The sequence below is a fragment of the Artemia sp. Qi Xiang Cuo genome, chromosome 2 (assembly GCF_049724085.1).
Source record: "Artemia sp. Qi Xiang Cuo chromosome 2, ASM4972408v1, whole genome shotgun sequence".
Taxonomy (NCBI): Eukaryota; Metazoa; Arthropoda; class Branchiopoda; order Anostraca; family Artemiidae; genus Artemia; species Artemia sp. Qi Xiang Cuo.
Window position 1 is genome coordinate 9,241,855 of NC_142795.1, and position 25,071 is coordinate 9,266,925.

The 25,071-nt window shown below is 34.0% G+C and overlaps 1 protein-coding gene across 1 annotated transcript; it reads left to right on the forward strand.

Annotated features, from left to right (window-relative positions):
- Nucleotides 1-1,048: 1,048 nt before the first annotated feature.
- LOC148954884 (glycine-rich protein GRP33) lies at nucleotides 1,049-23,437 on the forward strand. Its single transcript, XM_089099015.1, has 8 exons — nucleotides 1,049-1,166; nucleotides 9,737-9,870; nucleotides 12,764-12,900; nucleotides 14,751-14,867; nucleotides 16,121-16,288; nucleotides 18,772-18,947; nucleotides 21,256-21,329; nucleotides 23,244-23,437. The coding sequence occupies exons 2-8, from the start codon at nucleotides 9,747-9,749 to the stop codon at nucleotides 23,420-23,422; spliced, it is 975 nt and encodes a 324-aa protein (XP_088955141.1). The 5' UTR covers nucleotides 1,049-1,166; nucleotides 9,737-9,746; the 3' UTR covers nucleotides 23,423-23,437.
- Nucleotides 23,438-25,071: the final 1,634 nt, after the last annotated feature.

The window sequence follows — 25,071 nt, forward strand, 5'->3', positions numbered from 1 at the left end:
GAAGGTTTGACAGGATCAGGGGTGGTCCTGCTTTTATTTCAGGTCGCTCTTACTTTTAAACCTTGATTAACCTTCTGATTTGATTTTGCGGCTGTATTCTTCATGATTTTAGGAAAGAAATATACTGTTCAGATTATAAATCGTTGTCAGCTAAGCGCAAATGATATCCTGGCCTTTAAAAGTTTAAAATTGCAGCAGATCTTATTTTTAGTAATTTTTGTTCGTTTCAAGTTTGAATTTATGTATCATTTCAATTAATGTTCGTTTTTGGATTCATAAATAACCCGTTGCTGTAGGGGTAACTTTGTTTTTTTTTACTCATTTCAATTGCTGTTTGTTTTGGGTTTCATTAATTCATTCATAGTAGTTTCTCTTCTTTTTAAATCTGAGTTACTACATGACTTTATTTATGCATATCTTTACTTTTCTTGAAAAAACTCTTTGGAAGGCGCCATATTTATGGACTTTATTTATGCATATCTTTACTTTTCTTGAAAAAACTCTTTGGAAGGCGCCATATTTATGGCCGTGTCTATTAGCATTTAATTTTATAAAAGGTCTTACATATCTGTATACTTATATTTAGTCGTGTCTTTTTCAATGGGTTTTGATGTTAGGGGGTCACATTGACACGGGGCCTTACGAAATTAATATATCAGCTATATATAAAAGAGTAAGAACTGACACATTTGGCTATATAATATAGCCCAATGTCAGTTTGCCAGTTCTTACTCCTTAGTTATAATAGTTGAAAATAAAACCAATCCCTGGGGGATTTTTTTCAATAATCCTTTACGCCTGGAGACAACCAATGATATATTTTGCCAAATTTACAAGTATGTTTTCTTGCTATTGACTATTGACATTTAGCCACAGTATCACTTACAGCCAAAAGATGTTCTGCCAATGGCTAAAAAAGAATAATGTAATATAATCGTCAAGCTGCCTAAAAGACTGTTCGTCATAAAAAATATGACTTTCTTTTGCTTCTTGGTTTGAAGTTGCAGCCTTTGGCTTAAATAAATCTAAGCGCACTAGCTGTTTTAATCTGTGCCTCTAGTTTTATTGATTTATTGAATATTTTCTTCACATTCATGGAAATATTTTCCGCCATTTTTCACTTCCGCTGCTGTACGATACGAGTGTGGTCGCATTTGCTAAATAAGGTAATTTTTCTTAAAATTCGCTTGTTACTGTACTATTCTGATACAATATTTCGTTTTATAAGCTAAGGTAATGCACACATATCTTTTTATGTTTGTTATTGGGTCTAAAGCAATGTTTCTGACCATCTTAGACCTAGTCTATTTTGCAAAGGCCTTCATTTGCTGATAATCTCTTGGCTGAGTTTTGAAAGTCAACTTTTTCACTAATCCTTTGGTTACATTCTCATTTTAGATCTGAAACAAATCAAATTCTTACTATACTAGATAGCATAAATAATAGCATAACTTATAGATTAGGTCTGATTGATTTAGTCTATCTATTAAATTGCTTGCTGTCTGAAAGATGTACATAGGCCTAATCTAGCATTTGTTGTTCAATTTTGTCAGGCTGCTCTAAATGGTTCACATCAGTAAACCATTTGGTTTAACTTAAAATAAAACTTAGTTTAGTCTTGCAAATAAGACTCAGGTAAAGTTCTACAAAATCATATTATTGAGTTAGGAATAAAGTGAATACACCATTTGATGCCTTTTTTTATGCTGATTACGAATATAACAATCATTTCTATTGGAAATGAATTTCAGCCCCCCGGTCAATATATAGCCTACCAAATCATATTATTGAGTTTCAAATAAAGTGAATACACCATTTGATGCCTTTTTTATGCTGATTATGACAATAATAAGCATTTCTATCAGAAATGAATTTCAGCCCCCCCCCCCGATATAGGCTATACCTAACCTAACCCTGAATTGGCGTGTATAGGGGGGGGGGCTGAAATTCATTTCAAATAGAAATGCTTATTATATTTGTAATCAGCATAAAAAAGCATCAAATGGTGTATTCACTTTAGTCCTAACTCAATAATATGATTTGGTATATATTGACTGCCCCCCCCCTATAGGGTAAGACACCCAGTAGTCAGACACTTTAATCACTTTGAAAATTTTTTGACATTTAAACTACTCTAATTACTGTATTATACCACCTAGAAACTTAATTTTTGTATCAAAAAATTTCTGAAGAATTTCTGAACAAGTAGGTTACTAATTCAAATAGTTTCACTAGTACAGTGCCTCCTATTTTTGAATTTACTAACAAGTGACAATTCTGCCTAAACTCGGACATAGAAACGGCTCATTGTAAATTGGTTATTAAAATAGTATAAAAGATTCTGTCCAAGAATAGGCAGGTGGCCGACTACTGGGTATCTTACCCTATATACCTAACATAACCCAACCTAACCCTGAATTGACATATAGGGGGGGGGGGGTTGAAATTTATTTCCGATAGAAATGATTATTATATTTGTTATCAGCATAGGCTAAAAAAGGCATCAAATGGTGTATTCACTTTATTCCTAACTCAATAATATGATTTCGTAGAACTTTACCTAAGACTAATAGTAGATTAGTGCACTGCTGTATCACTTATTGCACGCTTTTAAAATAGGCATACCTTATTTAATTTTCTGACACTGACCCCTTTCCTGATTGTCTCAGATGTAGGCTAACCCTGAATTTTCATTTTTTATTTTTCACTGATGGGTAAATATTTTGCAGTTCATATTATTGAGTTAGGAATAAAGTGAATACACCATTTGATGCCTTTTTTTTATGCTGATTACAAATATAATAATCATTTCTATTGTAAATTAATTTCAGCCCCCCCCCCCATATATATGCCAATTCAGGGTTAGGTTAGGTTGTAGAAATATATACCCTGATTTGGCATATATAGGGGGGGGGCAGAAATTCATTTCCAATAGAAATGATTACTATATTCACTTTATGCATAAGTCAATAATATGATTTGGTAGAAATAGACCTGTCATGTAGGCAAATTTCAGGGCCCTCTAGAGGGACAAGGAATTCAGGTAGGTACTTCAAAATACCTTCCCAGGACATACTTCAGCCTGTAGACCCATCCCTGAAAGTTCATTTTCCTAACACAACCCCTTTCCAAGATAGCCAAAAGTAACTAAAGTAGAATTTTACCAAACAAAACTTCCAGGGATCTACAGGCAAAAGTATATCCCAGGAAGGTATTTTGAAGTAGCCTACCTACCTCCACTTCTTCTCCCTCTAGAGGGTTAGAAATTACCGGAATTCCTTTTATTTGAGTAAAATTTTAAGCCATATCAGTGTTTTTTTCAAAATTTAGGAAATGTATTTGCATATCTTTAAATCCTTATAAATTGGGATTAAGCAAAGTTGTGAAGCTGAAAACAATTTTATTGCACTTCATAGCATCAAATGATGCTTTCACTTTCATACTAGCTAAGTTATATGGCCTACTGCAAATTACCATGAGCCTTAGCACCCCACCCCCCTAATGTTCAATTATGCACCCTGAATTGTTGACAGCATAGTTTCAAATTGCAAAATTCAGCTCTATTTTTGTTGACAGCATTTGAAAAACTTGAAATGGTAGGACAATGGTTTATATTTTGAGTTGCCTAATAAATGAGGTTTGAACTATTATAAATAAGTATGTTTAGAATAGACTGGAGTCTATTCTATTTGGCACCGTGCTGATGAGGGAAGACCTGCAGCAGCAGGGCCAAAACAGCACACTGTCAGTAAGATGTTGGCAGTGTGCTGCCAGCACAATCAATGTTGACTACAAACATTAATGTTTTCATCAGTCTTTCTCAAATCACAGCTTAAATTTACAACAGATTCAAGCCTGTTTGTGAATTCAAAAATTCACAATTCCCTGACGAAACTGGTCTTCTCTGTTATTCATCAAGAGAAGTAGAAATCTGGTAGAAACAAAATGGCTGTGGCGTTTCAGAACCCTTGCATAATATGAGTAGTTGGATTATCTATTAGCTATGTATTCTTAACATAAATAATTATCAAAATTAGTAGTTTTTTTTTCATTGAGCATTACAACATACAGAACTTCAAATACCATATCACATCATTTGTCAGTTATCTGGGTAAAAACTTTGAATATAACTTTGAGCTTAGAAGCTTAATTTTTTCATAATGTCCTTTGCCTATATCTGTTTTGTCACATTTAAAACAGTTGAAATGGGCAACTTTGATATTGATTGTTTTTTTTTTTTTTGCTCTTTTGGATTCCTAAAAAGCCTTCTTGTATCAAAAACTGGTTTTTAATAACATTAAAAAAATGTATTTTAAAGTTTTTTTGGGCTTCTTTATAGAACATATGTCATGTAGGCTAAGGCTGAACTGCTACTTTTTTATTGCTTTTGGCTGCTCTTGGATATTGTTCATTTTTTCTTTTGGGCATTCATTCCAAATTATAAACTCATAAATACCTAATATCAGTCAAATTATAAACTGCATCTAAAAGGAGTAAATTTATCAAATTGAAAAATTCATTATAAATACTTCACATGAGAACACTTCAATTACAATGAAACTAAAAACACTTTAATGGTTTATTTGGTATGAAGAAAAATGAAGTGCCTGCTATTTTCTTAGGTAAAAAATGAAAAGCTCATCTGTTTTAAATGCAATTAAATGAAATAATATACAGACTGAAGCAGCTCCAGGAAGATGTTGAGATTTTCTTCCTAGTTTATCACTTTTAATCCAAGCAAAATGTTTGGACACTTAGTATTAGTTATTGAGTTTAAGCTTTGATTTCCAAATGCTCACAAAAATTACCAAATTTAAGATAGTTGCAAAAATAAGTCACCTGTGGTCAAAATACTCAAAGACTCCTTTGATCCCACCCAGGCTCAAAGCTTCTGCTTTGGTCATATCCATGGAAATCTCCAAAGTTTCTTTTTAAAATAGCTTTCAAGTGTAGTTAGGGGTATTTAGCCTTTTTTGCTTTTCTTCAAAGCTTTGAAAAAAGTGTTATATTCCAAATGTTATATTTGTGCATATTTTTGGCAATCATATATATATATATATATATATATATATATATATATATATATATATATATATATATATATATATATATATTTCAATCATGCTATGAAAACGAAAGAAAAGAGGAAAGGAGAAAAAATGAAATTGATTATCCTCCTATATTAAAAATCGATGCTTGATGGTGAAAATTTTTTTCGAGTATTTAGTAAAAACAGATGCGATCTAGTAAATTTTTTCTCTCCGATTTAGTAAATTCTTCCAGGTCAGAGTGGCAACCCTGAATGTAACTTGGGCACTGGACCAAGGGCACCATTGTCACTCAAGAACAATGTTAGGTGGGGATGTCAATATTGCTTTTGTCACACAAATTTGTTTTAGTGTGAATCTGCCTGGTACTTATGAATGAATGTTTTCAAAGTAAACCCGTTTCATCAATAAGAAAAAAAAACAGGTTGGACACATTCTGTTTGGGCAATAAAACTTAACAAGTGCTGTATCAAGTATAACTCATGAAAATCTTGTTAATTTTTGTCAACTTTTCAACTTTTTGGCATCCCTGCTTTCAATAAAAAAAAACAAGGTACTATCACTTAAATATAATAATTCCCTATCCCCTCTGGATACCAGCTTGATAGGATCCCGTCTCTGCTTTAAATAAAACAAAAATAATTAAATTATTGGCATCCCTGCTTTCAAAAAAAACATCAAGGTATTATCGTTTAAATATGATAGCTCACTACGTCCCCCCCCTCTCTGGATACCACCTTGATAGGATGCCGTCTCTGCTTTATATAAAAAAAAACTTTGACATCCCTGCTTTCAATAAAAAAATTTTGAGAAGTTATCATTTAAATGTAATACCTCCCTGCCCCCCCCCCCCTTCTGGATACCACCTCAGCTTTATAGGATACCGTCTCAGCTTTATATTAGAAAAATAATTTACTTAATAATTAACTAGGTCACTAAATGGTTCAAACAAACATGCAAAATAACGCTAAACAGCTTAGTGTTCCTTGAAAAAAAATTGAGTGTATGAGTAAAGCAGTACAAAGACAACAACAAAAATGTCAAAATTATTCAGATATACCTCAAATTATTGGAAAACTGAGTCCTAGATTGGCCGTGGCATTCAATAAGATCCAAATAATCTAATTAAAAGGGAGCACGCACAAAAGCCAAATTAGGCCAGTAGCCTATGAGAAATTGCAAAATAGCCAAGACAATGAATGAGTCCCAGTGGGGGGCCTTGGGTCTATCAAAATATTTCCCAGGGAATTTGATATCATTTTCTTCTGTCTCCACTCTAAATGAAAAAATAATTATCCTTTTGGCATCCCTGCTTTCAACAAAAAATGAGGTATTATCATTAAAAAATGATAGCCCCTTACCCCCCCCCCCCCTATAGGCAATAGTTTACAATTAATTTATGAATCATATTTTTGGGGTAAATCCCGTTTCAGTCTCTTTAATTTCCCAACCTTGTACATAGCTTAGTCTATAGCTAAATTTTGCCTCAATAGAAGGTTTTTTGGGGCGGGGGGGGGATGTAAAAACGTTTCAGAAAGAAGATATTATTTTCTATCAGGCATTCAACAATTGAGTATTAAACATTAAGAAAATCTTATCTAAAAACAGCAAGAAAAAAATATGCAAACTTACAATTCAGCTGTAGAAACAATTGGTCAGCTGTCAATTTCAAAATCCAACTGAAGGCTGAAGCTGTATAGTAATGAATGCATTCTATTATTCTATTCAACTTGAAAATAAACTTCTTGACTGCGAATGATGTAAGAAATAGCGATTGGGAAACTGCATTCGAAATGATTTAAACTCATTTCATAAAGACGATACTTTTTTGTCAACATATGAAGAATTGTGTATATTGTAATATTTGCATTTGCATATTGCATCTGTCTGGTTTTTATGCAAAGTAACAAAAGAGACTAAAATTAATGAACAAGAGAGTAGTGAAGAATTATGGTATGCAAATTCATATTTGACAGGGAAAGTCACTGGTGATAAATTGCTAGGGGTGGCACCGTGATTGCATGATTTTTGGGGATTCAGGGAACCAATTTTTTTTTCGGGGTGATGCATAGATTTTCGGGTAAAATACCCGAAAATTCGGAATAGTGCAAGCTCTGCTTGATTTCTAATCAGGAAAATCGAAATACTAAACCCGACGAGAAGGAAAAGCTCCGACTTTGCGGTTGACGCAATAAAGAATTGTCGCAAAATCAATTTAAAGTCGACCGAACGCCGCCACCTCTGCCAGCAGCGTTGCGACACTTCGGTGGCAGTCGACCAGGCCTCTTGTCGGTGGCGTTCGGTCGATCCGCCGAAGCGGCACCAGGGTCTAGTTTAGAATATATTACTCTTGAACAACTTATTTATGATCACGTGATATGGTTTTAACCACTTTTCAACAAACTTAACCAGTGTTGATAACTTTTTTGTGTGGTTACAAAAGTACCTTCGGCACCCTTTAATGGCTAAAGATGCAACTAGCCCCAGGAACAATTATTGAATTATGAAAGAGCATAAAAAAGGCATCAATTGACATTTTCACTTTCATCCTAGCTAAATTATGGTGCCACCTAAAAATTTACCAAATTGCCTTAGTGTGCTTCACTATTATGTTTGGTGTTGAATAATTGCCTAAAATGAAAAAAACAGTTAATGAGAAAACAAAATTAAATTTCAGTTTAAAAATGTAAAAATAGTGGAACTTGACACATTCTGATTGGCTGTAATAAAAAATCCTGGACATTGAATTCTAGAATCTAGAACTCAAAGTCTAGCTAAGCACCAAATTTTACTTGTGAACAGTTGTTGCCTAGACATTGAAGTCTGACTAGACGTGGGATTCTAGCCCGACACAAATGTGAACACAGCTTAACTTAACAATTGTTGATAGGTTCTTTGCATGGTTACAAAATGAAATACCTTTGGGGCCCTTTTAAGGGCTCATGATTTAGTTACCTCCAAAAGCAATTATTGAATTATGAAAGAGCAAAAAAAGGCATCAAATAATGTTTTCACTTTCATCTTAGCTAAATTATATGACCCACTAGAACTTTTCCAGTAAACACCCTAGGTTGATTCCAATATTCTTTTCAAGCATTGATTTCTATTTTTATTCCTAGAAACACCCTACTTATTCCTATATTTATGTTCTTTTTAAACATAACAGGCCAATTATTTCACTCACAGTCACAGATATGCCCTACCATCTCCCCCTAATATAGCTAGGCTATTGTCCTATTTAATATATATTCCTGTTTTACACATGTTGATGCTGTTTTCTTTTGTGAATATTCTCCTTGGCCTGTAAAAACCAAACATTTATGAGCGTGGATAACAATAGAAGTATACATGATGATGTGATCAATAGAAAAAATTATAGAATCTGCTTCCCTTATGAACTAAAGAAACTTATGTATAGCCTACTTTTATAATATTAGGAAATACTTAGTGTTTTTTTTATCTAGAAATTAATTTATAAATTTCTTTTTGCTACTAAAATTGCTCTCAGGAAAACATCCATTGATGTTTTTGGTGTATAACCTAGCAAGCAGGTAAAAGCAAATTCCTTGTGTAGGTCAAATAATTGTTTCTTTGCTTTTATAGACCTAATAAGCCTGTTGAAGTTTTTACACATTAAGGTTATTAAGTTGAAAACAAGTAAAATCCTTTAATATTATCCTGAAGTATTTTCAAGCTCCTTTTCCTATTTCTATGGTTTAAAGACTGCATAGAAGGCAAAAAGCATTTTCTAGAAAAATATATTTCCTTAAATTTTTAATTAAAACAAATGTATTTGCTTTATTTGTGTTTTAAGTCTGCTTTTTGTTTGGTTTGGAAAACACAGTTTCAATGATTTTTGAGGAATAGTTGGACTTTTCTTCAGGTTGTTCATGGATTTTTATGAATGCTGTGAATCACTTTACTTGGGCCCTGTTTGTGCTGTAGGCCCATACCTTGAATCTGTTTTTTTTTTTTTTTTTTTTTCAATCCCAAGTTGGTCCTTGTTAATCAATCTTCAGGGCTGTTTAGAGGGAAAGTTGTGTATAGTATAAAAGTATATACTTTTGTGGTGAAGTTCAATAGAGGCAGAGGGTTGAGGTTGAATAGCCCTCACTTAGCTATGAGTCTATAGTTAAAATCAATTCAATTGTTGACATGTTTTTATTCTCATCTTTTCATTGTCAACAAATCTTTACCATGCTCATTTTAAGCAGGATTACTAAAAGGTAGAATTTTCAGGAAATATTTCATAATTTCATTCTTATTCCATTATACAAGTTTATGTTTTAAACTTAAGAGCATAATAGCTATAGTAGGTTGTATGTTTAGAATTAACTATTTAAGAAATGATTTTTCCTACTAAGGAAATGGTTTGTTAATGGAAAAAGCTTTCTAAAATCTATTGCATCTGTAAAATATAATATTGTCAAGAAATTTGTAGTTATGTAAATTGTTGTTCAGGCAATTTTACCTTTTTTCCCCTATAAACTATTTTTCACTTTGTTTTATGAACTGAATCATTTTGTTTGTTTCACAAGGGGGCTGTCTGGTTTCATACACCATTCTAGATAAAGACTATTAGCCTTCATTCAGAACCCATGACTTTTCTACCTTAGTGCACCCTTGACTGTTCATGATGAATATGCTGCATACTGTACATAGCTTACTTCTCTATATTTTTCTTATAGATATTAAAAAATGGCTGGCAAACCTGAGCAAGAGCCCGTCTATGTCCAAGATTTGGTGAAAGATTATGATGATGCTCGTCTAATGCTATCTCAGGCAGGAGTATCTGAAACAGTACTTGCAACAATAGATGCAGGTAAATACTTAATACATTTGTATATGTAAACCTTGGGCACAAAATCCCTCTGTGGGTCCTAATCCTTCTGAATCTCACAACACATTCTTTAGAATAGACCCATAGCTTCTTCTGAATTTCTGCCACTAGGTATGTTTACATTTTCCAAAAATTATTCAAAGAAATCCACATTGTGCATCCTCAGTTTGGAACCCCTAAAGTAGACCGGACAATTATGCTTTGGAAGTTTCTAAGCAGCGTGCCATCTGTTTCTTCTTTTAGCCATAAGTTACTTATGTCACATTGTCCTGCAAAATAATGAAAAAATCCAGTAGGGTTGCTGTTCAGTGATTATGGGAAGTCATTGACTCAGTTGCATCCTGCTCTGCCTTCCATGGTTTAATGGACCAAGTCTTGTCAACAGTAATTACTATTGGAGTATTTGTGGTTGGACTCGGTATCTACCCTCTTGTGGGACAACTTATTGCTGTCTCCTTGTCCTGGAGGATTCATCAAATTGAAAGGGGTTTAACAAGAGTTAGCATTCAAAAGCTTATAATTCACAATGATGTCACCTCTTTCATGTCTGTACGCAAGCACAGCGAGCTTTTAGCTTATTCAATCTAGATGGATAGTTGAGATTCTTGCATCCATAAACAGCTTTTGTTGCCTGTCTGACATATTCCATTTTCTGCTGATCATTCTTGTTCAGTGGTATTGCATCACGTCTCAAATTCTATTAATGGTCTCACAAGAGCAAAGACCCTTTTACAGTTTGGTTATAATTTTGGACAATCTGCTGCTTACTGTAGTCCTGATAATGCCAGAGGCCTGGGATGCTTTGGCAGCTGCCGCTTGTGCATGTTTATTAAATTTTAATTCCTCATCAACAACAATTCCCAAATCTCCCCTGGTTGCTAAAGAGCCAATAATGTTTTGAGCTATCCCCTCCAATCATATGGTACTGCCATCTTATATCCATTCTCCCAAATTGCACCAACTTGCACCTTTGAACTTTATATTCAACCTTCCACTTACAGCCCCAAAGTGAAAGCAAATACAGGTCTTCCTGTGTGGAAGGTCTTGTAACTGATGACTACAGGGCCAATAAGTTCTGAAGTGCAAAGGCTCATCTTATTGCCTACAGGTTCTGGAACATTAATAAAAACATTGAACTATGTTGGACCAAAGATTGTTCCCTGAAGCACACAATTGTCAACTTCAGTGAAGAATTCTTGCCCAGTATCCCCAAAAACCTTCACTCTGGCTTTTTCCTGTAAGGAATTGCATTCCTATTCTAAAACCTAGATGGATGTCAAAAGCTATTAGTTTATCAAATGCTTAGGCAAAAATCTAAAAAGATCATGTGAACTGGAGTATCATGATCTAGCAGCTCAGTGATATAGTCATAAGCATCTATAAGACTTGTCTCAACTGAGTACCCAGATCTGAAGCCATGCTGTCTTGTCTGTGAGTAGTTTGTTGTCAACTAATGTTTCATAATTGTGGTATTCACAATTCCTTAAAGAATTTTATTATTCAAGATTTTTTTTTTCAAGAAATTTAATATTCAAGAATCTAGCAAATTGGCTCATGTCTGACAGTAGAATTATAACATGTAATACTAAGAAATTTACATCTATGTTGTATAGAGAAAAAACATGTAATTTTCCTGTGGTTCTTGTTACAGGCTTGCAGCTTAGTTTGTAAAGGAATAATGAAGCTAGTCTGCAAAAACAATGTAGATAATTATCATTGAAAATGAGATTTAAAGATTTTAACTAAAAAACATTAATTCCACAATGATCGAAATTGCATAATATATATTATTTATAATATATATATATATATATTAACTGAATTATGCTCGTATGGAAAAATTATCATTATATGGCGTATTAGCTAAGTACTACTGTTTGACGTACAGCACATAAATTATAGCCGAAACCCTCAACTTCTGAATAATGAGGGTATAGTTAATGTGAATAATTTGGAAACCGTATTAAAAAATAAAACAGGTATCTTCGTGCCGCGTTTCACAATCACTTTTTTCTTCCCTGGCTCATCAGTCAGATTTGTCTCATCATAGTTTATGATATTTTGAGGAGGAATTACTTCTGTGTCTTTAGCATATTCCTTGAAAAAATCCCTAACCATAGCATGATTCACTTTTGCTCTAGCTCTTTTTATGTTTGAGGCCATTCTCTCTGACAGTTTGCCACTGTTTCTTTCTAGAAATTTTTTCGCCCACCGCAGGCCAGGAATATTGTCCTTGAATCTGCCAGATGATCTTCCTTGGCGATCTAGGTGATACTTAACAAAACACCTCAAGTCAAAAGCTGTCATGGGATAGCCCATCTGTCCACAAGTCACCAAGCTTTTCACAAGTTCTTCCTCTTGAAACTCGTCAATCTCGGGAGGTCTTCCATCCATGATGTCTATAGAGGACACTTTTTGGGATGTCAAATTTATCACCAGCTTCCCTATAAGAAATGTTTAGATAGTAGCTTATTTTTGTAGTATTTATTTTGCTAATCATTTAGTAGAATACCTGCCGATGATTTTTTCAGTGTTCACATGTTCTAAGGCTGTAGAAGGTATTAGTCGACTTTTAACTACATAGTAGAAATTGGTTAGTACTATTAAATAAATAAAAATCCTTATTCAATTAAAAACTTGGCTTTCAAGTACTTTGATTTTTAAGTTCAAAAAAGAATATTTGAAGTAGAAGAACTGTCTGGGGACTGTCACTAATTCCAAATTACCAGCTTGTTTTATTTTTCACATCTGCCAAATTACAGATTTTTTTAAAATTACACCTGAAATGAGACAACATTTGTTTATTGTTTCTAAATATAGCTTTTTGTCTCTATGCAAAATAATTTAGCTTGAAATGAGCATGTTTTTTTTTCAGAAATCAAGCATATAAGAACTGGAAGTCGGCCAAAAACTGTACCAAATACTGATGGATCTGGATTTATGGATCTCTACAATGATACAAAAGTTAAACTTGTCTCAAGATGTTGCTTGCCTGTTGATCAATTCCCTAAGGTAGGTTCAATGGTTTATTTGCATTAAACGAATATCGAAAAAAAAATGTTAAAAAAAATACATTAAAAATTATTATAATGAACATACTGACCACGTTCGTTTTCTGCCTCATTATATTTTATGCATTGAAGGCTGGTAATATGCCGAAATCTGAGTTGAATGAAGCTGCTTTATACTATTGTACTAACTGAGCTGTTTTCAGCTCTAAATCAGTGGTGTTATTTTGCTAATGAGTCAAAGGGCATCTTTATAATCTGAGAGTTCTGCTGTTTTTCTGGATGGAAGTGGATTAGTATTGATAGCTTTTTTTATAGCCAACGGCTCTGCAATTATGTTGGGAGCTAACTAAGTTCAGGGGATCTAGGTGTAATATTTAATGAATAATTTAAGGATTGTAACTGTAGAGGCACACTAACTGTCCTTCACCAAATCTTCAGTAGATTTGTAGAAAAGGAGGATAGGAAGTTATTGTTTTCCCAAGGAAATAGCTCCTTGATTTGGATTGGTAATACCGGTTTTTTGTTCGGATCTAAATTCCACTGAATTTAGTATCGTTTGCCAAGCTGGAGGAGCCTGAAAGTAGCTCAAAACTAAACTAGGCTACTTTCCAACATGATACAAGTTCTTTCAATGTTCCTTGTGACCATATGAATAACAGTGTTTGATTGATGCTCTTTATTGAAAGTGACCTTGAAACTAATATGTTTATTCCCCATTGCTTGTACCTGTTTCAGGTGCTGGTATGTTGCAGTTACATGTTTTAGTGGTGTTTGATACCCGATCTATGCATTTATCGTACAAGTCGGACAATGGGTACATTTGAGGTTGTAAGCCATAGCAACTTTTTTTTACCACCGAGTTTACTTAAAGTGACAGCAACCAGAAAAGGTTGTGAAGTAAATAAGGGCGTGCTGGGCCTATAATGTTGTATGCACCCCTTTTTTATTCTATTGTTTCAATCTGATATTAATGCCAATGATGGTGATGATGTAGACATTCTGAAATGAAGCTAGACCAGGAACGTTGCACTTAGTGAAGAAGGTTGACTGGGAAGTCCTAGTTGGGACTAATTTGCTAGCCACGCTTTGTAGATTTATGATGTGTTTGGCAGTAAGTTTATTAATCCAGCTAGTCAAGTAATATATGTAAATTAATTACACATAACTAAGGAAGGAATCCTGTGGTAGAACACTGAATTGAAACTGCTTGGTAATACGGGGTTCACGGATCGATTATCGATGCCGCATGGTTGGGCGAGTCTAGCTACTTGTCCCTGTCAAATAAGACCCAGCAACTGAAACGTTGATTCAACGTCCTGTGCGCCAACAAAAACTTATAAGAATCTTTATGCTCTATTCTGAATTAACCATGCAAATTAATTTGTCTGTTATCGATTCTTGCTCATACTTTTGTGCGTGTGTTGTGGAAATTAAACACCTGCCTGAGTAAATAAATTATATATCATATAATTTTATGCTTCATATCCTTGAGATATGAGCTCCTGAAACTCCTAATAAGTCCAGTTCGAAGCGTCTGATTAATATAGAGGAGGGTTGAATCAATAATCCTCTCCCATTTCGAAGAATATATAAGGACTAAACGTGAAATATGGAGAAAGATCATGCAGAAATATCAAAGTATTTACTTTTGTAGTATGGCTCTTGAAATAACTTGGTTACATATTTATTAGGCTAAATTTTCTATGTGTTTTGTTAATGTAAGTGAACCTCCACACTTGGTATTTTTATTCTTCATCCTCATAAGAAAATTTTAATTCAAGATCTTGTGCTCTACTTTATATGAATAAGTCATCCATATTAGCAAAGTAAACAAGATTAATATTGTTTCAGTACAACTTCCTTGGTAAACTTCTTGGACCTGGTGGAAGCACCATGAAACAACTTCAAGATGAAACTATGACTAAGATTTCAATCCTTGGAAGAGGCTCAATGAGAGATAGGAACAAGGTTAGTGTTTTGAATTAGAATTGAATAAGTGCGTTTCCTGCAATCTTTATGTCCCTTTTCAAAAACTAACACACAAGTATTTGTCCAATAAGAGAATCATACATACTCGCGCCATTTACCCGTGCCATTTAAACATTTGCCTCTAAATTACTCGGACTATCTGTATTGGCTTTTTCTACAATTAGCCATGTCTTGATGCCTACTGCAAAATACTTGATTTTCAATTCAAAATCAACGTTCCTATCTCAATGAGAGATAGGACCAAGGTTAGTGTTTAATTAGAATTGAATAAGTGCGCTTGCTGCAATCATGTAACTCAGCTGGATACAGTTTGGACATTTTTTTTTGGGGGGGGGGCTCAAACCCTTTCAACACTCTCCCCTGGATACAGCCCATGATTGCTGGACGCGCATGGGTTTTAAGTGCAAAATATCCTCTAAACCAGTGAAAGTGGCTTTTTCGATATTAACGCAGTTCTCCAAAGTCTGCATAATAGCATATTTTTTTCTTGGCAACTGACTATGTATTCCAAGAAGAAAGTATAACGAGTTTGGATATAATAATTTAATTTGATTTTAATATAATAATAATAATTTGATACCGAGTTTTGATACATGAAAAAATAATTTGTGAAGAGATTAAACCGACCTAATTTACCTTTTGTTTATTAGCAAGTTTGTTTTTGCCTCATTTTTATCTACTGTAGCACAAATTTATTAGAGGTATTAGAGAGAAATTTTAACTAACAATACATTACATGTGTCTGGATTTTGTGGTATTGTTTTACAATTTCAGTAGTTTTATATATTAATCCCAGAATTGTAGGTTATGTTTTCTAGTAATTTTCAAATCAATGCTAAAAATAAGTATGAAATATGTCTGGTTTTTCCTCCTACTGTTGATAATAAAAAAAAATAATTCCGAAATGAATTTTTTTAAACAAGAGGGGAGTGAATTTCAATGGGAATATGGATGTGACAAACAGGTAGGGAGACATGCATTCTAAGATTGGTCCGAATAATCCACAGTGGGTTTTTATACATTTATGGTGCAATTGTGCTAGTCTTTTACTCGTATTGTCTCTTATTTAGTCGAGGATTTCCAGTTTGAATCTTTGAGGAAGTTATATGTTAAGTGGGGGAGGGGGGAATAACTTCTTTAAAATATGCTTGCACGTCCTACCCTCTATAATGATCCATTAGGGTTTTGTACTTGATGAAATACCATCATTAATTTGTTGATTGTAATTGCAGGAAGAGGAATTAAGGAATTCTGGAGATGTCAAATATGCCCACTTGAATGAGCAGCTCCATATTGAGATCATTTCTATTGCTAGTCCTGCTGAGGCCCATGCCCGTATGGCCTATGCCCTTACTGAAATCAAGAAATACATTACCCCAGAAGAGGATCCAAACTACATGGTATGTTTCCTGGTCTTTTCTTTTTCTAGATCAAGTAGACTCGGCGCTTTTTTCTTTATACATCTTGTCATAAACCATAATTTTTAACAATGACTAATACATTCTCATGCATGACTAATACGATTAGAGAGGAAATTATCCTATTTCTGAAGAACCCGAAGTTCTAGATATTCAGTCATTTAGCATGATAGTATTAGCTCTACGTAGGAAAACAACATGAAGAACTGGTGTTTTTTTCTTCAAATAATGTAGGGCATGCACTTTTGACGTATCTTGAAATAAAGCAACAGATAATAATGGGACGTGTGGTTTAGAGGGGAGGAGTGGGGGACTTAAAAAACATGTTTTTTGTGCGTGGTCTTTAATAAAGAACTATGTGCTGCTATTTGTTGTTTTTTTAGGTGTTTCGTTCGATTTAAATTAGATGATTCAAATACCATTTTTGAGCATCGAAAGTAACTGGAATGCAGTTAGCCCCCTTCCTACGCCCATTTTTGCCCTGTACAACCCTGTAAACACCTATGGTATTGGATTGAATTTTTGAGACAACTATTTTGTTTAGAAACGTCAAAACGTCTATTAAGCTTGCCTTCTGGGTTGATGTCACCCCACAGTCCCAAGGGCAGTGACCCTATATTGTGTAAATTACCTAGTGTTCAAAGATATGTTCTAGCACAAAATTCACGTATATTCAGTCTTGGTTGTCAAATACCAGATTTCAAGATTCCTTGTACTTAAAAACATCAAATCTTCAAAAGTGGAATAAGTAAACGTGGAAAATTAATACAAAACTTTTGGTAAGGAAAATCAATTATTCTCGAAAAAAAGTAACTCTTTCGAAGAGGTCCCTTTTCGGGAAAACAAACTAGTTTCTGGAAAGATCTCGGCATCCAGAGATTTCCAAAAATCTGAATTATCAGAATATGTTCTGGATTCAGACAAAAAACCTACATTACAAACCAAATTTACAAAATTATACCCTTAGCTGTTATAAGACCTTAGTTTCACTTTCTCACTTGTCCATGCAAAGACGCAGGGTTTGGAATGTCCTACCACACTTTGTTAAAAACCTGCTTTAAACAGAGTTCGGTGCTATTGATTGAAATTAATTACAAAAACTTATTGAATAGGCATGATTATTGTGCTCTATTGAACGTGTTTTTTTTTGTTCTTTTTTTTTGCAAAAAAAAAGAATTAAGAAATCTTGCCAATCCATTGTACCTTTTAAAACTAACCAAAAGTATTGCTATCTTATACTAAAAGCAAATTCATAGAATTTTCTATCTGTAAGAGAAGGTATTTTAGCTTATTGAAATCTGAAGCCATAAGCAAATGATTAATGTCAAAGGTTTTCATAAGTGGCTTTTAAGCCAATCAAATAATTGCAATTAACTATTGAATCCCAAAAATTATAGAAAATCAATTGTAATAAGCTTATTGAACGTGGGGCAGGTGTTTTCAAATGACACCCACACTTTAAATATACTACTATTGCAAAATAAAACAAAATAAGATATTGACAAACGAAAAAAATCTCGGGGTTTTCCCGAAGTTCACCAAAATGACACAGAGTACGCCAGACTGTTTTGGCGTGTTAACAGTAAATGCAAATGGTGATGTTTTTTTTAATTCTGACAGTCCATTATTCTTTATCATTGGTTTTACGTTGATTCTGAAGTAACAAGGACATGAAAATGAACATAGTTTTTGCCCCGTGGCTCCATCTTAAGTGTGTTCGTACCTGAACCTTGGAATTTTGAACTCTTGTTTTTTTGGTTGTTAAACAATTATTGAGATTTTCGGTTGCGTAAATTCTCTCCTTTATTCCGGCTCTGAATCGTAAAGGGAAACAGAAACATTTCTTGTTTACAAACAAGTCTAACGAAACAGTACTAGTGGGAATCTGCAAAAATTAAGGATTCAAAGTAATTATTTTTGAATCAGAAGAATCTTTCTGAAAGATTCTCTCGATATGTCATTAATTTTGATGGTTTAATTTTCTTTTTAACTAATTTAACGAATCAGATTTCGTTTTTAGTGTTTTTTGTTCTTAAAGTATTTGTGTGAAGTATACGATTCTTTTTTGCTCTTGCTGCTGACCTCATTTTATATTTTCGAAGTCCAGGTTGCATTACCGTTCAACTTATTTTCTTTGTGTTAATAGTTATTCATGAAAACTTTCCATATTTCTTTAGTTGTAACAAACAGGTGACTTGACAAATGGTCACAAAGTACCAATCCATTATTATCTCAAGTATTTTTAATCTTTGTAATTCCTTTTTATTTTAAATAAATAAAATAGGGAACGCTGCGTCCACAACATGGGTAGAAATAGCAAATGCTCTTTATGTGCTCAGTTACACCTTAAACACTAATATTACCTGAATGTATATTTTCCTGTTTGAGTTCCTATTGTGACTACAATTCCTTTTCATCCCTTATTCGATTTTGAATATCTTTTATCATTTTCCTATCACCTTTAGATGATGGCGGGTCAAGGCGCTGGTCCAATGATGGGCATGGGAGGCATGATGGGAGGTCCAGGACCAATGGGACCACAAGGCCGTGGCCGTGGAAGAGGACGAGGTGGCTTCGGTGGACCTGATAGGACAATTGACTTTTTAGAAAAGGCAAGAATGAACACTAGCGAAACCATGGAGTAAGTTTGTTCTGTTTCTTTAAAAAGTTTGTGGCGTCTAAGTATTCATTGTTAGGTGATATTTTGGAATCGTTTTATAACATATTTATTTGGACCCAAGTTCATAATCTGAACTTGCTGTTATTTTTTTATAATAACATTGGCAATGTGACTTGTTGCATGGTTTAGGTAGGGCCTACATGATATATTTTTTTTTTTATTAGATTCGTTGATTAAATTTAAGGTGGACTCTGCAAGAGTATCGAATTCGATCTCAAATGATTAAGTTTTAATAACATTTTATTTTTTTCTTATATAAAAAAAGAAAACTACTCAAGATATAAATCGGTTTAAACGATCCCGTGTATATTTCTCATTAGCTCGAGCAACTTCGAATAACGGTGCGAATTCTATTATTCGTACCATTGTATTATTCATGATTGCGAAAGCAGAAAGAAATGGGGTGAGTTGGCCAGTTGTTCGCTACTTTCCCATCTCACAGGTAAGACTTATGACTAAAAGGTTTGATTAAGTTTTATCAAATATGAAAATTTCTAGTGAATATTCTATTTCATAAATAGTTGGAGACGAATCCACAAAGTGGCATGTCTATTTGAAATTTGCCACAAAATGTTTTACCATAAGGGGCAATCTAATAGTTTTAACAGAGATTATTCATTAGGTTTCACAATAATCTATGGATTTAGATAGTAATATTGGGCCACGGATCGTCAAAAATTTTTGCTTCTCGGCAAGGTGGTATAAAGAATTATTTATCTATAGCTATAACGGTTATAATAAATGAGCCCTATAACTATTGACTTAATAGTTAATATATGTAGCCATGTTTAACTTGTCTACCCTATGAAAAAAAAAAGTTAATTATTAAATTCCCTATTAAAGGTGGGGAATTTTTGTTGGTGGGAAAAGTGAAGGACATCAAAAGAATTGTATTTGTATTATAAGAAGACTATTAAGTAATGCTTGTTGTTATTATTGTTGTAAATATTCTACCACGAACCAGCACATTATGTAAAACTTGCTCACCAGAAAGATTTTTTTACTCATTAAGTTAACCCTCACCATTCTTTTCATTATCTTTCCAGTTTCGGGTTACGTGCAAGTTTGGTATAAAACTTGGAATGTTTCAGGATTGTGTTAAGATTATTTAAAATTATTTAATCACTAGTTACCAAGTTTATTGTCAGTTGCTAATCAAACTTTTTTGTCCAGGGCATGTTTGGAGCCAGGAGGGGGTATGGCCCCTCACTAGATCCACCAATGACCTTGCTTGCATAATTTGCTGTAGCTTAATTATCAAGCTTTAATATGACATTGCAAGACTTCTGCAGATGCCAAAACAAAAGTAATGCGCATTTCTAGGATTTTCTTTTTTGGAGAAAGGGAAGGGTTTGAGTTTTTTTTTTATTCTTTACATTCAATTCTGGTTTTAGCTGTCTTGGCATAATTAGCTTCGCTTTCTAAGAAAATAGATGTGGCTAAATTTAGCTGCAAGTCTGCATTCATACTGACCACATAATTCCCTCTAAGAAAAAATTCATAAAACTATGAAATCGAAATATCAATGCGAAGCGCCAAATTTCCTAATCAAATTTCATGACGTTATCGCATTGTTCAAACTAGAATTATTTTTACCTTGATTATCCTTTTAAATTCATTCTTTGTTTTTCTTTCCATTCTCAAACCAATGTTATCTTTACCTTTTGCATTATTACAGCCATAGCCTACCAATTTTTTTACTTTTTCTTTTTTATCTCTTCAACGTACTGCATTCTTTCTGATCTCCTAGACGCTCGATTCCTCTTTTTCTGTTCTCCAGGCTGTGAATACCGATGCCACACGCGTGCCTACTCATCAAAAAATCTATTGTCACTTATGTTTCTTCTGGTTTATATGTTCTCCGGAGCAGCTGCATCTCGGTCCAGCTTTGTCTAATGGTTGAAATAGGAAATGATCGTACAGTGCACATGACCGCAAGTCCCCTGGACTCGCAGGCGAACAGGGAGACCTATCTGTCTTGGCGTTTTCTCCAATTAGCCACGGATTTATGGCAATTTGATTTTATTCAAAAATCAACGGACTAATAAGTAGAACAACAGTAAAAGACAGTGGAACGCAACTTTAAATGAATATTTCGACCCTATATCCAAGGGCCGTCCTCAGCAAAACAGACGAAGAGAATGTCGTACAGTTCGGGTTATCTTTTAATGGAAAAATTTGTTCGGATACCCAATCTGAGCCATGTTTAATCTGTTTTCCTCTAGTTATTTTGATGTGTTAATGTATCTTATATTATTCTCTTTTTTAGCACTGGCTATGGTTTTGACGAGTCCTATGGTGGAATGGGAGGTGCAATGGGAGGAGGATATGAAATGCCATACAGTAAGTCCATTTTTGTTTCTGGCTCTTCTATTTTGAAATTAGGGCAGTAATTTAGTGGTTTGCCCACTTAGAAGGAGATATGTTAAAAATAAATTCTTGCTTCGTAATATGGAGTTGAAACATTCCAGGTGTTACTACTTCCTTTTTTCTTTTTTTTTTAAAAAAACATACAAAAAAATTGCGTGCCTCCAGATTTAAAAATATTGCAGTAAGAATGGCAGTTTTAAGAATAGGTTAGGAAATTAACTTTTTTTATGGAAATCTAAAAACCCCACTGCTATTGTTCGACCACGTGTTTTAAGAACATTACGGATGAGATTTTTTTTACAATGTTGTTGCTTTCTGCGTAACTTTAAGGTTCAATTTATTTGATAAACTAAGTTTTTAAAGCTGTTCCACCGCAAAGCCAAAATCTGGGATATGGGTTAGTAGTCTTTTCACCAGAGGAACCCAAAAGCACTGTAACCGTTACCTATAGTCGGGAATTTTCTTTTGAGGCTGCCATACACCTAGTGGTTGATTAGTAAGTGGTTTTTAGAAAAATATGCCTATCTAGGGTAATTATCTGTTCTCTTAAGTTCTGGGTTTATTAATCAAGACGCTTCTGTGGGCTTCTCCTCCTTTCCAAAAGACGAGTGTACACAGGAGGGGCGAGTAAAGAGTAAAATAAACCGAATGTTATTGGATTACACTACTGGCCATTGCAGATGACACCAAACTTAATGTAAAATGGAATAACGAATATCAAGCTGTTTAAGTTTCTTAGGTGTTATTTTGCTTTTAAATGCCAAAAGTTTGATTTTAGTGTTCTTCATTAGCGCTGATTGAGTCTCGAGAGGGATAGAATTCACCCCTCCTCTCTAGGTGTGTTTTGAAAGTACTAACAGCAGGGGCCCACTCAAAGTACAAATTTATCACATGGTGGCTGTTTTAGTTGAATTTTCAAACCCCTTTAAAAGGCGTGTCTGTAATTAAGAGCTAAATTATCCATGGGCTGTTTTGATCTGAAGCATGACATAATTCACTTTAGTGGCAAGTCAGACATAACGTGTCTTGATAGGGATAATACTTTTTTTCAGTTTTTACCACTGCTGGATTGTTTATAGTCGTTAGAAAAAGTGATTGGTAGATGGGTTCAATAAGGTCGAGAGAGGCAGATACTGTTTTGTCCTTTTTAATATAATACATTAAATTACAAACATTTTACCCTGTGGACACATTTTAAGTCTATGTGGAAATTGCAATTTTCTAAGACCTTTCTTTTGGTTGTAGCAAAACTTATGTTTTTAGGACAGTGTTACATTTCGTCAGTGTTGCCACGTTGAACTGTGAAAATAATTAGTCAAAAGTAAATAGTTAAATTTGACAGCTTTTTTGTGCGTAAAAATTCGAACATAAACAATATGTTGATTCCTAAAGACAACCTACGCCTTTTTTTCAATCCCAGTTCTTTTTTTTTAGCTTTTTCTGCTGATTTTTGGTACGCGCTAATGCCAAAAATTGCACACTTCTGTTTTTCCTAGTTCTATAATATATGGTTCTTCAAATTTCCACTTGACTAATTCGAACAATCAGTTGTAAATTTCACAGGCTTTTGTGCTTAAAAAAACATAACAGTAAAGTCTTGTTGTATCGATTTTCTCATATGAAGGAAACACGAAAAATAATAGATTTCGTCGAACTGAGAAGGTTCTCAATCTAGAGAGTTGACGAGATTGGTCACTGACGGTAATGACTTGTGCACACAGAGATATGAAGAGCAGGTATTATATTTGACATTCTTTTCCCCTTATGTGATTGTGAAAACAGTAGTAAAGCGTTGTTATTGGTCGAAACAGCTAAAAGACTAAGAAGTAGATAAGTTTTTGTCCTTCTGAATGGAACTCGCAATGTAAATGTTTGTATCTGTTGTAGACGGCAATGCAGGATGGACAGCATCTCCTGGCCGCGGTGCTGGCGCTGGTGCCCGTGGGGCTGGAAGAGGTATGCGTGGCGCCCGAGGCATGGGTGCACGAGGTGGACTTGACCAGTCAAGAGGAGGTGGAAAATTTCCTTCTGCACGTGGCGGAAGAGGCCGCGCAGCACCCTACTGAGATGCCCTATGGTAAGTCGGCATTAACATATTTGGATAAGCTTTAGGGGCTTCTAAAATTATCCCACATCTAATTGTGAAATTCACTTTATAAAAGCAAAAAATGTGATGCTTAAAATACTTTTAGGCTCTGTTTGGTCTTTGCACAGGTGTAAAGACGGTGATTCAGTTGGAAATTTAAATATAATCGAAGGTTTAACACCTGATGAATAATAAATATTACCACTCGGTCAACAATAATTGCCAATTCGTTAGTAAACTTAATAAACATCGTCTAATGCTAAATAGTCAAAATTAAAAATGTCTCAAAGCATAACATGTAAATAGTCCCTAAATAAGATGTTTCATTCTAATGTAGCCCTTTTTAAAAGTATGTTCTATACAGTAGACTTAATATCAGCATAGAAACTGCTATTCATCTATGTATTTATATAGATGGAAATGTTGGCCCTATATTAATAATGAAAGCCAATTTGTATTATTGTTACCCTCGTGTTAAGTACATTCAGTTAGATATGTTTGCAGGCTAGTATCAGTATCCACTGAAGCCATGGCCTCCTAGGCAACCGAACCTTGTGGCCTTAGCTACAACTTTCTTAGGGGAGTCCTTTGGTGGCATACTATTATTAAAAAAAATTGCTATGAAGCTCTTTATTTTCTCAATACAAAACTTAATGAAAAAGGCCTCAATTGAGTTCTAAACGGGTAGAAATTTTCATGTCATAATTTAACCTGGCCAAATGTATTGAAAACTTTTAGTGTCTAATATTTATCCTTTTATTGTTCAGTTGATTGCTTGATATTCACAATGGTATTTTATCTCCTCAATAATTCTGTTCTCTAATTTTATAGAAAGTTAATTGCCCCCTTGTATATTGATTACTCGCTTTAGTTAATAAATACTCGTGATTTTTTTTTTTGTATTTTGCTTTCAATTTCCCTCCTAGGCAAATTTCTGTCCTTTGACCGTAAAATATCGTAAGATCCAATAAAATCCTTATTTTAAAAAGATAAAAACAATAAATTGAAATTAAAGGTTAAAGACTAAGTTAAATTATTAAATTACTTCATGGAGGAGGGAAAGCTAATTAACGGAAATGTAGGGGTGGGCAAGGATTTTTTTAATGAAGGGATGAAAAAATATTGGGTGCATTTTCGATCTGTTTTGATGAAAAATATCAAACCTAGATATTTTTTAAACCTATGGGTGTTGATGGTAGTAACAAAGGAGAAAAGATCCATATTTAAAAAGAGTAACAAACGAGTTTAGGTCTACCGTTAAAAACTTTAAATTAGAACAACTTCCCTTTAGAGAAATATAAAGCGGGTAGATTGATAGTTTATGATATGATTTGGTACCAAAAGTAAAAATCACAGCTCAGTTCACTAAAATGATTTTGACAGTTGACAAACTAGTATTTATCGGATACAATCTAACCTCTTTATTTTTAAAATCTTTTTACTAGAAAGGACAAAATCAATGAAAGCCATTAAAGAAAAAATCAGTTTTTATGTTTTGTTGTGTAATCCTTCACAATGCTTACTATCATTTCTATCAAATTTCTATTCGTTTGTCATGTCCTATGACTAATAGTACTCTTGCCTTTTGTGGGATTAAAATTAATAAATCTAAGCGTTGGAGTAAGATTT

Excerpts from the sequence above, each read along its gene's own strand:
- LOC148954884 (XM_089099015.1), top strand. The coding sequence starts at position 9,747 with ATGGCTGGCAAACCTGAGCAAGAGCCCGTCTATGTCCAAGATTTGGTG. Across the intron at positions 16,289-18,771 it reads AAGAGGATCCAAACTACATG|ATGATGGCGGGTCAAGGCGC; the intron begins GTATGTTTCCTG and ends TATCACCTTTAG. Across the intron at positions 21,330-23,243 it reads AGGATATGAAATGCCATACA|ACGGCAATGCAGGATGGACA; the intron begins GTAAGTCCATTT and ends TATCTGTTGTAG.